Below are 15,892 nucleotides of genomic sequence, written 5' to 3' on the forward strand. Positions count from 1 at the left end.
TTTTTTTTTTTTTTTTTTTTTTTTTTTTTTTTTTTTTTGCTTTTTGCTGATGGAGTCATTCATTTGTTACTGGTTCTGTGGTGCTTGACAAGTCCATCAAGTTCCACTATTGTAGAAAACCGAACATGCAAGTTCTGGCACGTGAGATAGAAATCTTGTCAAATCATCTGCTTGCATCAATCTGGGTTTTGTGACTGATGGAGTTAGAAAAAGGCAACCAGATAGAAGAAAGTTTTGCTGTGCAGTGTGCAGCCACGATAAGAAGTAGACAAAAGACAGCTGTGTCTCTGACTCCACAGAGCATTTGCCAGAATGAAGACACTGAGTATCCCAGAAGAGGCAGCCTTAGCCATCTGCCCAAGCCAGAGCAGTCTTCCTATTGAGTACTTTACCCATGTAGATACTGAGAAATTAGTCACTGCAGCTGGGGTGAGAGGAAACAGGCTGACAACAGTCAACTTTTCTTTTTTTTTTTTTTCCAAAAAAGTGTTATAGGAGTTTAGGAGGCCAGGGCCTTGTGATGCAATGTTGCAATAAGCTCTGTTTCTGCCTGGAATGTGCAGTGTCAGTCATGCTCTCGGTGCATGTCAGAGCCTGTGCTTCACTCAAACACAGGAACAGCCCCACGAGTGTGCAGGTGAGCTGCTTTCCAGGCTCCAGGACTGCGCCTCCACAGCCTGTCCAGGCTGGCTCTGTCACGCAATCCCTGTGGAATGGGGAGAGGCTATCGGGAAGGGCGAATGCCGGGACACAGTGAGGCAATAGCAGGACCAGCTGTCTGGCCCCATCAGGCTGAGAACAGCATGATGCCCATTTTGCAGATGGAGAGCTGATGGATTCAGTGGCAGCCTGTAAGTCAGGCACAGGGAGGAAGGGTTATTTGTACCACGTGCTTTCACATCTGGCTGTAGATGTGGTCTGCAGCACCTAAAGTCAGCAGCTGGCTTTCATCTGCAGGCGCTGGCAAGAATTAGGTGCATCCAGAAGGTAACTCACTTGCCTTAATGATGATATGAGTAGCCCCTCTTCCCCACCAGAGAGGACAGTCATCAAAGAGTGGACTGGAAAGCAGCACTCATTGCAGCACTGCCAGCAGAATTTGAGGATTTTGCCTCCGTTTTTCAGTTGAGACTGTGCTCCTTCCTTCATACCTTGTAACCCAGGCCAGTGTCAAGCAGAACTACCTCGTGAGGGCTCCTTGGTGGAGATGTAAGGAGTTAGTGGTTTTCAGTCCCGTTTCCTGATGGCCAGTGTCCCTGCTGTCAAAGCTGCCATCTCAAATGTTCTTCCCTTTCTACCACAGTGGGAATTCTCAGTTGGTATTTAAGCATTGCTGTAGTAAACATGATTAATACTAATTGGCACTAGCTGGCAGTCTCCATTGGGAGCTTGGAGAGCCTATGGGGACAAAAGCTGTCTTCCAGCCCACATGCTCAAAGACCAGTGCAGGTAGAGAGAGAGGGGGCTACACTCTCCTCAGTTTGCCAGCCAGCAGCAAACCTTGCAGGAGCAGTGCTGGGCTTTGCTCTGGGGCTGTTGTCCCTCTTCCAAAACAACCTGCATGCAGTTTTTCTCCCCAGGCAGAGTCACGGAGGCAGGGAGAGCAGGAAGCCCAGCAGGAGCAGGTAGTCCCACAGCCATGTAGTGAAAGGACACGGCCAGCCAGGGTAGTGGCCAGACCAGAACCACAGGGGTTTGCCCCATCACTAGTGTCATATGTCTTGCATCATCTCTGGGTCCAGCACAGCTCCCAGAGGGAAGAGGGAACCTGGCTTCACCATGGCCATGGGACTGACTCCCCCCAGCAGCTGATCACATTTCTCTCACTAGGATCTCTTTAGGAAGCTGTGCTGAGTTTCTGGCCTTGATATGGATCCTGGCTGTGTCCTGCCTCGAAGGCAGGAGGAAGTCAGTAGTTTGGGATTTTCCATGCATCAGACAGGAACAAGCTGCTCTGGAAGCTCTCTGGCTGGGGAGATGATGGGCCATGGTTCAAGGGAGACCTCCCCTGGGGCAGGATGTGACCAGGCTCTGGGGCCTGGGCCCCCAAGTGCGCAGTGCAGGGCAAGGGGGCTCTGCCTAGAAATGTGACTCTGTCTTCAGGACTGTGAACTGTGGGGCTGGGGCTTGTTTTGCAGGTCAGCAAAGGGAACGAAGAAGGGCTGGCTTTTATTCTGAGCAAAATGTTTTGTGTGAAAATTATAATGTTACTTGTTTTGTCATTGTCTTAATGTTTGCCCAGTATGAACATCTCTTCTTATTGCCTACAAATGTCTGAAGTTGATTGTTTTTTAGATACAGATGCCTTGTGTTGAGAATCTGAGTTGTACCTTTGAATTACCTGCCTTAAAGTGGCTCTGTGCCTTCAAGACAACTCCTGGGCCACCTCTCTGTTGGAGCTGGGGGATGTACAGATTCTCCCTCATGTTTTATAAATACATTGTCTTCCTACAAGAGCTCACTTCTGTCTGTGTGTTACTCGCAACCACATCACCATGCAGCAGGGATTAGAAACCAGGTGTTGCTCCTCTATCTTCATATAACCAAAAGCATAGGCAATACCAGAGAGACAGATCACCTTCTGCCCAAGGCAGCAAGAACTCTGCAGCAGGAAGTGAGTGGGAGATGTAGCAAGCAAGGTTAGCCAGGAGTGAGACCTGTTTCAGTCTCTCTAGGTTTGCAGAAAGTGGGATGGAAACACAACAGTATTTCTCCTGTCTTCTTGGGTTTGTCATGTGGAACAAGGTGGAAACACTGAACAAATACACATCCCACCAAAGCACAGGTGTGGTGTGATCATAGAGAATGTGGAAAACAAAGTGGTCCTCCTTGCAAGCAGAGGAAAATTGCTGGAGAAGACCACAGGTGAGAGCCTAGACCCAGGTTTGGTGCTTGGCACAGTCTACACAAATGAGAGGTCAACTCTTTCACAGCAGCTGCTTATTTAGGTTAAATTTTGGCCCATTTTTGCTTCAGCTGTGTGTTGAGTATCAAAAGCTTGGCAGGAATGGGAGTCAGACATGGAGAGGGGAAAAGGCAGCCAAGGTTGCTAATGAGTGTGATTTCATTATAATGAGAAATTATTATTATTAAAGGTGATGGGGGGAAAATATTCTGGTGTGCTGCCAGTCTTTTGCTTGTCTGGGATGAGTGACAGGAAACCTTCTCTGCTCAGGCAGGCCTCATGTACTGTCATACCTGATCTAGTAGCTCTCTGAAACAATGATGAAGTTAAGATCTGGTAAGGAAATTCCTCTCACTGCTTCTTTCCCAGCTGAACCTTTTATTTTTTTCCCTCTCTTTACATTCAGTCATCAATGCTAATTGCTTTGCCTCCTGCTCCATGAAGCAATGAGTCCTAGGGTTTGGGATCTGCACACGGAATGCATAACATTTTACCTTTTCATGAGCCCAGCTGGCCAGTAGTGGCTGAGAGCCCTTAGCTTGTGGTTTTGCTTTGCCTACAAGTGGCTTGGTTACCCCTACAGTGAAGCCTTTTTCTGGAGGAGAGCAGGATAACAGGCTTCCCAGAAACATCCACCCCTGTCTGCTGTCAGTCTTGGCACAGAGCAAGGACTGAGTTAAGCAGCAAATCCAGTGTCACTCCAGACCTGTCATCCCCCAGATAAAGTGGAGGACAAGTCTTTGCCTGCTCCACCAAACAGATCCCAGACCGTGCTCAGCTTTGCCACTTTAAATTCTGGTAAATACATAACTGGTATTTTCCACCCTCCTCTTTTTATGCAACTTTCCTTCAGCTGCCAAAAAGTCAGTTGCTGGTACCAGCTGATGCTGGCCCGTGGCCTTACCCACCACCTTCTAAGCAAGATCATTCACACTCTCTTCAGAAAAAAGCACCACCTGTGACTTACAGTGAAATTTAGTTCTGTAAAGCCAAATACAGAATACAAATGAAATCTGTCTGTATCTATTTCTAAGTGTCAGACACTTCCAGTAGCTCCTGAAGACCACTATGAGGATGTTTTCATGGCATTTCTGTCTCAGTGGTAGCAAGGATATGCAAAATTAAAAATCCATATTGAACTCTGATTTTGCAGTACAATGAAAAAAATCATTTAATAATCAGAAGAGCATGTAATTGTTTTAACAGGTTTACAGAAGGCTATTAAAATATCCATTTCTTAGCATGACTACAAAGTTAAATTTAGAATCAGAAATTTTTACTCCTTCAAAAAAATCCCAAAACTTGTTAATTCAAAGGATCTTTTTTTTAAGGAAACAAATTGTTCTAGTACAAGGGAATTTCCAGCATTACCAATATAAAATCAATATATTTAAAAACATTTGTATTACTGATAAGACCTTAAACTATAATGGTGATTATTTAATGAAGTAACTGTCATTTCTCGTTGTGGCAATAAGCCTAGACTGTCTCCTTAAGTATAATGTTTCTTCATTTTCTACTAAATACTGTCAGGCCATTCTGACATCATTCCTGATAGGTCCCTGATGATGACATCAGACCATAAGTATTTTTTCTGATTGCTAATATTCCAATGCTGGAAGTACCTGATTGTTTTCTTAACTGTGTTGCATTTAATTTTAAACAACTAGGAAAACATTTGAACTGGTTTAACTATGTTGACGTGCACACACTTTTCTGTCCTCCCATGAGAACTTCTTTTTTAGTGTGAGAAACCCATTCCAACACTTGGGATGTAAACTATTAGATAGAATTGCTTTAAGGAGAGAGACTTACATTTGAGACAAGAAAAAAAAGCTGGACTCTTCTTATTTATTTAGCCTTATTTATGTATTTTACTGAAAGTAAATAATTCAGTCTTCTCTACCAAATGAGCCAATATTGAATATGTGAAGCAGTAAGAGATGAGATTTACAGAACTGTGCTTTGAAACCATGTACCTGCTGCTATTCCCTTGCAAAGTTTGCTCTAGCTTGGAAAGGTGATGTTTCCACCCCTTCAGAACAGCAAAAGCATTACAGGAGGGGGCCAGTATACCATGACACACAGAGTTTCGAAAGTTTAACCCAGTTTTCTGGATTTGTCAATGGGCTCCTGCTGAGGTCAGTGAAGACGTGGAGGAGAGCTTTTCCTTCCAACTGCACTCCTCAGATCCTGCAGGGAAGATAAGAAATGCCAGTAAGGTCAGGGCAGGCTCCTCTGTGCTGTGTAGCCAGAGAGGAGCAGTCACAGCATACTGGGTCACTCAACACCATGACCACCCCTACACGTGTGGGCTGCTGCTCTTCAGCACTTGCACCCTTCTGGATCCCAAGCAAGCAGTGTTTTCATAGAGGCTTTTGACCTTTGCATCCTTCCTCATCATATCGTATGTCTATTGAGCTTTCCTGTTGGTTGTTGCCCCAGTATATTGCATTTAAACTGTGTTTACATGTTGCAGGCCATGTTAGCAAGAGCTGTGACCTTTACTTCTTGACCTAAAGTTCTTTTGATCTAAGAACGTGTCATTCCCTCACTGACCTGACATGGGAACCCAGGCATTTGGTTGGACTCTTATTAACAAGACTGTTGAAAATGAGCACTGGATTCTTAAGAGTCCGTGCCAAACCACACTGGCTGTTGAGAAGGGCTCTTTTACCCTGGCCTAACCAGGACATTCCTTTTCTTCTGCTAATAGTGCTGCCATCTCTGGATACCTCCCAGAATGCATTTTCTTTCCCAAGTTTAGCTCCCATCCACAACTGCAATTTGTATCTAGCATGAAGTCTGCAGCCTTCCAAAAACCACTTGCTGCTGATAAATCCCAGCAACTGGGATGTTTGGTGGTCTTGCTTTAAAGGAGAAATCCTGCTTCTCTGAGGGAATTTGTTCAGTGGCCCCAGATTCTTGTGGGACAGCAACATGCCTCTAGACAGGCTTTGTTAATTTGTGCATCTTTGCCTTCTCCACCTTACAATGATATTTTCTGAAATTGAGAGCCCTCCCAGGGGCCGGCAGTGGTGGGAGCTCACCCCTTTCTTACCTGACTCCGTGCCCCATGACTTAATAAGGTCGAAAATTCCTGTTAGGGTAGAGGCCAGTCTTCTGTACCCCAAAGGCTGTGATGAAGATGTTGAGGATGACTGTGATGAAGATGAGAGCTGTGGCAGCGTTGTTGAGTATATTCAGGCGGGGTTGCTTTGCAATGTCATTCAGGTTCAAACGAGCTGTGCGATACAGTGCAAAAAGAGAGGGAGGTTTGCAGATTGACTCCAAGTCCCCCAGCCCCTACAAGCTTTCCCTGCTTGGTGAATGTCCACGGTGCCCCTGGGCACTGAGGCCACAGAGCAGGGAGAATAGTCCCAGGTATTTAACAGGAGCCACAACTTGCTCTAAGATGATGTAGAAGAACGGAACAGAGAAAAACACTTTTTTTTTTTTTTCAATGTCATGTATTTGTTTTGCCGTGGAGGTGCCGTGGCCCTGCAGTGGGTCAACCCTAAATAGCCAAGTTACTGCTGCACACGAGCCAGACGTGTGCCACGCCCCCTGTACTGCATGGCCATGGGACATGGCGAGGGAAGGCTGTGTGACATGAGAGACAAGGTCAGCAATGTTGTACTTGGGTGGGGATGCCTGTTCCTCTTTGACACCCAGATCTCATATATGTGATCTGACACAGCTATCAACCCCCTCCTCACCCACAGACCAGAAGGTATCTGGGTACATAAATGGGATCATCCCTAGGTGATGGACACTGACCTGTTTAGACAACAGGAATTCAGGTTTACGGAGGCTGTCTGGCCAATAAGCCATGTAAGCAGCAGCCTTGTAGCTCCCTGCTCTCAGCTGTGGTCCCCTGTGCCCTTTCTCCTCACAGCTGGCTCCATCCACCACAGCTGCCACCAGGAAAGGCTGTGGCATGTGGGGCAGGGGAAGGAACACATCACAGGATGTCCCGTAGCCTTCAATCCTCTGTCCCACATAAAAGCCCACATAGGATATACAGGAAAATGCAGCATTCTGCAGGCTTTTAATACTGAGCAGTGTTGGAGGTGGAAATATAGCAGCTCCTGTATCAGATGGAGCACTGGGGAAGCCTGTCTGAAATGCTGATGTTAATATACTGTCTGTATGGCACTAGGAGAACTGTGGAATTGGTTAAAGTGGGGTTAATACAGGAAATACCTCTGCCTAAGTTGTTCTGTTAAGTCACAGCTCAAGTGAGACTAAAAGCTCAAGGCTAAAATGTAGTGTCTGCAAGAGCTACTTGAAAGAGCATATAACAGCAAGGGCAGCAAATGGCCCACCTTGGCCAAAACCCAGGTCTTTCACTGTGACCAAGGGTCAGCAGTGGGAAAGTGAACGAAGAGGTGTGCTCAGAGATGTTGTGCAAGTGAAAAACAACCCACTCAGCACTTCAAAAAGCAGTGACACAGATCTCCCTATCGCCTGCATCAAGCTGCCTTCAACCCTTCTGCAGCCCTTGTTGGAGCCAGAAGGGAATGATTTGGGAAAAGAGGCTTCTCCCTTCCACCCCCACACCAGCCAAGCCATGGGGTTCTCTGCCCCTGCAGCACCCTGTGAGGGTGCACAGCCTTCAGTGGCCACCTTACCAGTGATGATGAGGAGAATCCCGATCATCACCTGGAAGAAGAGGGAGATGCTGATGAGCACGATGAGGGTGGCATAGTACTGGAAGGACGGCCCCTGCTCCAGCACGGCTTTGAGCTGCGTGACGTTGGCCATGAACAGCGCCACGTCCAGCATGCTCTCGGCCACGCTCTTCTTCGTCGCGTAGTGGTTGATGTTCATCGGCCCGTTGATCCGGAGATGAGGATTCACGCCCTGGGGGGACAGGAGAAATCCCATGAACTGGTGATACCGCTAAACCAGCAGACACATCTGTGCCACACGGGGTGCTGCCTCCTCCTTGGGGTTTGTCTAGAAAGCCTGGGAAGGAGTCAAAGTTGAGCGTTTTAAATGTGTTGAGTGCATCCAGTTTCCCCTCAGAGCCACCTCATGGTATTAATAGGGACAAGATACTTGCGGTGATCAAGAGCTCAGCAAGGTTAAAAACATACCGGGTATTTTTGTGGAAAACAAGCTCGTCCAGAGTTACAATAGCATAGATTATCCAAAGCCAGGGGTTTTGCAAAGAATATTAAATTCTCCTCCTTCAGGGCACAGACAAGCCTCAAACTTACAGGGGGTTAGAGAGAGATCTCTTTGGGTTGGGTATTGTGTTTAATGTCATTATCAGTGATCTGGATGAGAGGATCGAGTTTGCAGGCCACACTGCACTGGGCAAGAGTGTTGCTCTGCTGGAGGATACAAAGGCTCTGCAGAGGGATCTGGACAGGCTGGATCAATGAGCTGAGGCCCATTTCATGAGGTTCAACAAGATGAGAGCTGGGTCTTGCACCTGGGTCACAACAACTTCATGCAGTGCTACACACTTGGGTAAGAGAGGCTGGAAAGCTCCCTGATGGAAAAGGGCCTGGGACTGCTGGCTGAACATGAGCTGTCAGTGTGTCCAGGTGGCCAAGAAGGCCAATGGCATCCTGGCCTGTATCAAAAATAGTGTGACCAGCACAACTGGAAAAGGGATCATCCCCCTGCACTGGGCACTGGTGAGGCCATATCCTGAATGCTGGGTTTGGTTTTGGGCCCCTCACTACAAGAAGAACATTGATGTGCTGGAGCGAGTCCTGAGAAGGGCAACGAAGCTGGTGAAGGTTCTAGAGAGTAAGCCCTATGAGCAGCTGAGGGAGCTGGGGAAATTTATCCTGGAGAAAAGGAGGCTCAGGGAAGACCTCATCACTCTCTACAACTCCCTGAAAGGAGATTGCAGCCAAGCGGGGGCCAGTCTCTTAAGACAAGCACTTGTCCTATTGACAAGCAATAGGTCAAGAAGAAATGGCCTCAAGTTGCACCAGGAGAGGTTTAGATTGGATATTAGGAAAAGATTTCTTTAACAAAAGGCTTGTCAGGTACTGGAACCAACTGCCCAGGGAAGTGGTTGGGTCACCATGCCTGGAGGAAGTGGTTGGGTCACCATGCCTGGAGGTATTTAAAAGACATGTAGATGTGGCACTTGAGGACATGGTTTAGTGGTGGGCTTGGCAGTACTAGGTTAATGGCTGGACTTGATGATCTTAAAGATCATTTCCAACCTAAAGAGATTTATGATTCTCTGAACATTTTTTGCTGGCTTCTGTCTTAGACAAGGTGCTAGAGCAGATGGGATGTTCCACTTTCTTTTTTGAAACCAAGGGCAGTATTTCTTCAGAACATCAGGCACCGAAATGCAACAAGACAAGGGGTGGGATCCATCACACCTGACTTTAACTAATCATTCAGGCACATTTTTTTGTCAGTGGAAAGAAACAGCTATTTGTAAGAGCCAAATCACCTGGTTGCCTTTAATCTAATTGCAAGATGTAGGTAATTTGGCTGAGCCATCCACCTTTTCTCTGTGTTTCTCTTAGTGAGTTCACCTGTTAGCTCTCTTGACCCAAGTGATAAAAAAACCCCAAAAAGTCAGAAAAGTGGATGATAGTTTTCAGTTCACCCAGAGCATCATAAGGTGGTAATAAACCACCAGCAAAGGCAACAATTACAAAACATTTGGATCTATCTGCAGCAAGCTATGCTCTTCTTACCTTAAAAAGAAAAAAACCCCAACACTTAGATATATCAGACAGACTTTGGTTCTGGGTAATCAGCCTCCTGTCAGCTGCAGTAAAGACCAGCAGCCTTGCCCTCAGCACTGTCTGATGGGAACCCTTTAAAATCAGAGGTAAAGGCCAGGCTGGGCCTGAGGGGCCTTCTTTTGCTCAAAGTGGTGAGAGAGATTTCTTGAGGTGCATACTGGAAATGCCTACATCAAATGGTAAGTGCTTTTTTCATCTCTTTGTACCATGTAAAGTAGAAAATGTAGTCTTTCCTCCATGCTCTAGGCAGGACGCTAGGGAAGGGTCATGGCTAGTGCTTTATGCTGTGGTCTTGGGTCTCTTTGTGCATCCCTGTGCAAGAGTGGCTTTCTCTGTGCCAGGAAAGTGTGAGCAAAACCAGTGATCCTGGGAGAGCACTGTGTGTGGTTGTGTGTCCGATGCTGAAGTTGGAGTTCAATTTTGAAAGGGGGTTGTGGCCCCACTCTAGTGGTCACCTTCATGTGACAAAGCCACGTATGAAAAAGTGAGCAGGAAAGACCGTGTCTGTTCTGACCTATTGGTGAACTGTGATCCCTAAGAAGTGGCTAGCTAGGGGTAGAAAAGGACTTTGAGTGATTTTCTTTTTTTTTTTTTTTTAATGTGATAGCTTAAAACATGTAATTCTTGCAGTTTCTGACAGTGATATTACTGTGGTTAAGTGGTTCTTTTGCAAAGCTTGTATTTCTTGCTGTGGAAGGTAGAAGTTAAAAGATACTGTAAGGAGGCAAAGAACTCCAAGGCAGTGTGTAGGTGTTCAAGACTTAAACATTGCAGTGTGGTGTCAGGGCCAGCATAGAGGCATCTTGCATCTTGAGAAAAGGAGGCCAGCAAAAGATCAGATCCTGTGAACACATTTTAAAAATATTTACTGAGATACTACTCTCTCTCAGTTGGCCTGAAAGCACATGATCCTGTTGAAACAGAGAGGAACTAATATGAAATGGTGCGAGGTTTGTGATTTGATCCCTCTCATGTGCTGTTTTCCTTATTCCCGAGGAATCAGCCCTCTTCCTTGCAGCATCACAAGGCTGAGCATTGATAATTTATCTCTGTGTAATGATGAGTTAAGGGTGTGAGAACAAGGACGCTGTACAAACAGGACAGAGCTTTTGTTAAATGAGTGACTGGTACAAGGAGGCTGAGACATCTGTTTCTAGTTGCTTATGTGGAGAAAAATAAAGCAAGTCAGGAGCTCTTGTTGAATGAAAACACGTCCTCCTTTTGAGCTGCCCCCATGCTCCTTTACCTGGAGTGTGAAATGGGGCAGAGTTGCAACGTACTGAGCTCTGTGTCCCAGATGATCAGGCAATGAAAATAGACAGCTTTCCTGTGGGCTTCTCTTGCATGGATGAGTGTGACAGCATGTTCCTGTTTGGGACATGAAAACACAGGCAGGTACTGCTCTCCTATGTGGAGTAACTGGAACTGGGAAACCTTTGCAATGGAAAAGGTGTGACTCCAGATTCAAACCTCTCTCAGTCCAGACAGATCCAGAAAGATTGCCAAAAGGATAAAGGCTGATGAAAGCTCGACACTAAACTTGGGTAGCTTAAGATTTGTGATGGGTGGCCCCCCAGCACCCATCTGGCTACAACCTCCTTTCAGGGAGTTGTAGAGAGTGATGAGGTCTCCCCTGAGCCTCCTCTTCTCCAGGCTGAAGAACCCCAGCTCCCTCAGCCTCTCCTCATAGGACCTGTGCTCTAGTCCTTTCACTGGCTTCATTGCCTTTCTGTTGACACACTCCAGCACATGACGCACTTAAGATGCAAGGAAAAGTTAGAGAAATCCAGGGGTTTTATGGCTTTGGCCCTCAGTGTTCTGTCTAGTCCAGCAGCTAGAAATGGAAGCCTGACGTCTCAAATAAGGAGAGGCTTAAACAAACCAGGAGTCTTCAGAGACCTGGTATTTGGATTAATGCAGGGGGATGGATTTACTTGGGATGCCTGTGCCATAGCTGTCACCAGTGAACTACTGTGTCTGTGGGGTTTGAATGTGTGGTTGTGACTCTTTTTTTTTAGCTGCCAGAATGCTTGCACTGCTTTCTGAAGACCATTTCTGCTTTTGCTTTGTTTAAAAGTTCGGTCCTGTAAACTGCTGCAGCTCAGGAACTGATTCACAAGCAACTTGGGTTTCCCTGTAGCAGGATTGGCCAGACAGCTGTGGGAGGTTGTGTGGGATCACTGAGGAGATTATGATTCCCTTTTGGCAAACAGAACCCTAAGTCAAGTCACAGGACATACCTGAAGGCTCATCAAAGTGATTTATGTCATCAGGCTAGAGCTGGTGTCTTTCTAGTCGCTTTGAAAGCATTCCCCTTGGGAAAGTGGAGATCACTGCCTTTTCTCTATAATGTGTCAAAGAAAGGAAACCTGGATCTGGCAGTCAGACACCAAGTTCATCTTGAAAGCGTTGTTGCAGAGCCAGCATGTCTGCTGGAAAACAGCACCTACCGGTAAGCAGCACTTTCCCAAGATGGGGATCTGTCACTATTGCCCACTCTTAAAGAGCAGGGAAACTGGGACTTGAAAAATTCCATCCCGGTCATGCAACAGTGCTGGATGAACTGGTGCTGGAGCTGATCTCCTGTGCCCCATTTTTGGATTTTTTGGCTTTCCATGTGAAACAGCCTCTTTCCCTGCAAAGACTCTGCTGGCTTCAGTCTGACCTCAGGCAAATCCCCTTTCCATTTGCTTTTGTGTAAACGTGGCACAGCAATACAGATCCCTAAAGAGACTGAGTGAGGCACCCATCTATGTTTTATAAGTCAGAGGATTAATTCTTACTCAAAGCATGCACACACACAAATATTCCAATTTCACTTCTATTGTTATTTTTGATTTTTGGAGGAATTCTTGGAGAAAGCAGGATGAATATCACCACGAGTGTGGATTTGCTTGTTGCTTTTTTTTTTTTAATTCCTTTTTGAACTTGATCTCTGGTTTTGCTGTAGGGAGCTGGCAGGTTTCAGGGCCTGTGAAACCTGGTTCTGGCACCAGAGGGCGTGCTGAGCTCCACAGCTCACTGAAACTACCTGAAAAATTTCCACTAAAATTAGTTTTCAATAGAAATTCTTTGGGGTTTATTATGCATTTATTTTTACAAGAAATAGCTACCTTTCTTCTGTAAACTTTTGGAGGAGGTTCATCTAAATATTTCTTTCAAAGCTGGCAGATTTTGGGCCGAGGGGAGCACAGAGCTTTCTTAAACTTTCTCGGACAATTTCTACAAAACCTGCAGTTTTGCTGGTTTTTCAGGGCAGGAAAAAAAATAAATCAGAGAGCAGATCTAATTGCCAATCTGTGTGTACTTTGTGGGTTTTGTGACCCCATCCCCAGGGGAGAACAGCCTGAAAGAGACAGTGGGACAGCATGGGGCTCACAAGTATGAGAATGATAATCCTCTTCGTAGGAGCGCTCTGTCAGAGGGGGATGTCTGAGTAGAAGCTGTATTACTGGCCATTTGTTCCAAGGGGAATGCTGGGGAATGCCAAAGAAAACAGAGACATGGATGTAGGCTGTGCACTCGGAGGGGTGAGTGTGGGGACTCCCGCCACGGGGATCCCGGATGATAAACAGCCAGCTGCTCACAGGGAGCACACACAGCACCAGGGAAAACCCGGGGGGTGTTTCCACAGTACTGGCTGTTCATCAGCTTTAGAAATACTTTGTAAACATCAGTTGATGAAGGTTAAAGCACGTTGAATGTCATCATCATCTTGCAAGGTAGGAGAGGAACACAGTCGCCTTTCTGTGGGCAGCAAGCAGAGAGGTTAAAGACCCAGCTCTCCCATCACTGTGTCTGCTTTTAAGGGCACAGTTATTAGTTACTCTTCTTTACCAGGGAAGCTGACTCCCTGCAGCTCCTGACCACTTCACTTGGGATGAAGGGAGCGAATTCAAGTATTTTTGGCCTTCGTGCCTGGGCATAGAGAGTGGCAGCATCGGGAAGAGCAGCGATGGTCAGACGCCTGCTCACCCACAGCGTTGGAATTCCCTCACAGAGCTGTATGTGCCAGCCTGCGGGCAGGGAAGCAGGTCCATGCACAGCCACACGTGTGCAAGAGAAGGGATACACAGGGAGCACTTTGGTCAATACCAGCTATATTGTAAACTTTGTGAGGCAGAGGCTGTTTTTCTCCAGTTTGGCACAACAGCAAGTATCTTGGCTGCGTTCCACGAACAGAAGTAATAGTAAACCTCGTCATGGATACTGCAGGCAAAAGGAAAACTGAGTGTTCAGGGCCAGGCCCCCTCTTCAGCCTCTGTGGAGGCTGTTGACTAGTCCAGTTGTGCTTAGGGTTTTTTCCTTTTAATATAGCCATCTGTTCTGCTCACTAGGGGTCCCATCTGGAGCCAAATGGTTGTGTTGCCTTCGATTCATATTGCATAAATTCCAGAAAATACATCAGGGGTGCTTTTCTAGTATCTTTCCATGTACCGGGCTGGTCCTAATGGAGATCTGTCTCTGAGGTGTTCCCATACTTCTGTGACAGGTCACTGCTGAGTTTAATGGAGAGCTAATTGACACTAACTCTTTGGATGAAAGCTCTCCAACCAAAATGTGACTTCCAGGAGCTGAGAGGCAGTGCCTTTTCCAAAGTGGGAGCCTAGGCAAATGGCAGGCACAGATCCTGTGTGCTTGACAGGCACTGATTGTGTTCTCTGGTCTACCAAACTCCCTCTCTCCGTTTGCTTTGTCTGCCTCCTGTGTCTCACCTCATAGCTACAAGAAAACTTGGTGAAGTCCCTCGGGCAGAGGTGTCACCACAGTGCAGCATTTAAGCTCATCCTTGAGCCCAGGGGTGCCAAAGTAGGACACTACAGCCGCTCAAGGATGAACGTGTGGTCGGGTGAGACTGCCAGCAGAGCCTCTCCAATTTTTTATCCAGCTGAAAGGCTGGCATCATATTCTCCCTACAGCTCCTGAAATGAGGCCACACGAGAGCAGGAGGATAACAGGAAAACCTAACACCGCGTGGAGCTGAGGGGCTGGAATTGGGTAGGGAAGCCAGGCAGTCCCCTGGCTGTGGCTGGCAGGGGGAGCAGGGGTGAGTCACGAGGTAGCAGAGCCCCATGAGTGCCGGGGCACCTCTCCTTGCCTTTGCCCTCCGGCTGACACGGCAGTCGTCTCTGCTTCCCGGCTGGCTGCGGCACTCGCAGCCTGCAGAGACCTGCTTGTCGCATCGAGTGTGCGTGCTCTGCTCTTTATTTCTCCCTTTCCATGCTGCTTCTCATCTCTTATTCATCCTGCAGACTCTCTGCCCCTGTCTGCATCTTCTGTTCAGCTTCTCCTTTCTCTTTTCATCTTCTTCTATTCTCTCCTTCTCCATTCTTTTCTCACCCTGTGCCTTTCACCTTGTCTGTCTTTCACGCTTCTTTCTGCTATTGAGTTCTTCTCCTGCTTCATGCACCTCCTTCCCTGGGTTGCTGTCTCCTTTTTCTCCCCCACTCTTTTCCCCCTTTGGCACTCTGCTGTCTGGCGAGTTTCTTGAATCTGTTCACTCTCAGACTCCACTCAAGGCTTCCTATGCTACAGGGCAACATAAATTATGTATCGCTCAAATAACTGTCTTACCAAATCTATATTAAACTCCCTCGTTAAGTGTATTTATGATACTGAATTGAAGGGATCCAGGAATCGACTGGCAGGCTGCAGGGCTGAGCTGGAATAGAAGATGATTTTTCTTTTCCAGGTAGCTGGGATGAGGACAAGGTGGGAAAGGCAGTGACAGCGGTGGAGGAGCCTCCATCTGTAGCTCAGAAGCAGTTAGTGGGTTTGGGGCTTAAGAACTGCTTGGCACCAGCAACTACAAGGTGCTGATGCATGATCTCTGATTGTTGAACAGAAGCAATTGGGTGTGTATGTGTGGTGGGGGGGACAGCTCTTTGAATATATGGAATTGGGAGTGCACTCAAAAGGATTAGTGGGAACAATTATTTCCAAAGTCAGGCTACAGAAGCTGGAACCTATTCAAGTCACTAGTGTTTAGTGCCCAGAGCAGTTTTATCCCAGTGTTTTGGGGGAGAGAAAAAAAAAAAAGGGGGGGGGGGGGGGGGGGGAGGGAGGGAGGGAAGCAGAGGAAGACTAAAAACAGCTTTACAAGAAAAAATTCAAAGTAGGTTAGCAGAGAAAATGAGTTTATAAAAAATAGAAGAGCAGCCGGGAGGCACAACAGTAACTACTGCATTGTGCTTACAAAGCTAAACACGTTAAGATGAATAAATCCCCAAGCTGGATGGCTTATGGCCCAAAA

General features: G+C 46.8%; 1 protein-coding gene across 1 annotated transcript in view; it reads right to left on the bottom strand.

Annotated features, from left to right (window-relative positions):
• Positions 1 to 4,087: 4,087 nt before the first annotated feature.
• The window catches only part of NINJ2 (ninjurin 2), a 52,169-nt gene continuing 40,364 nt past the window's right edge, over positions 4,088 to 15,892 (bottom strand). Inside the window, exons 4-6 of the mRNA XM_017804617.1 lie at positions 7,540 to 7,771; positions 5,967 to 6,150; positions 4,088 to 5,098 (exon numbers count right to left, since the gene is read on the bottom strand). Coding sequence (XP_017660106.1) covers positions 5,987 to 6,150; positions 7,540 to 7,771 — 396 coding nt within the window. The 3' untranslated portion in view covers positions 4,088 to 5,098; positions 5,967 to 5,986. The remainder of the gene's footprint in view (positions 5,099 to 5,966; positions 6,151 to 7,539; positions 7,772 to 15,892) is intronic.

The sequence above is a fragment of the Lepidothrix coronata genome, unplaced genomic scaffold (genome assembly GCF_001604755.1).
Source record: "Lepidothrix coronata isolate B3197 unplaced genomic scaffold, Lepidothrix_coronata-1.0 Scaffold10, whole genome shotgun sequence".
NCBI lineage: Eukaryota > Metazoa > Chordata > Aves > Passeriformes > Pipridae > Lepidothrix > Lepidothrix coronata.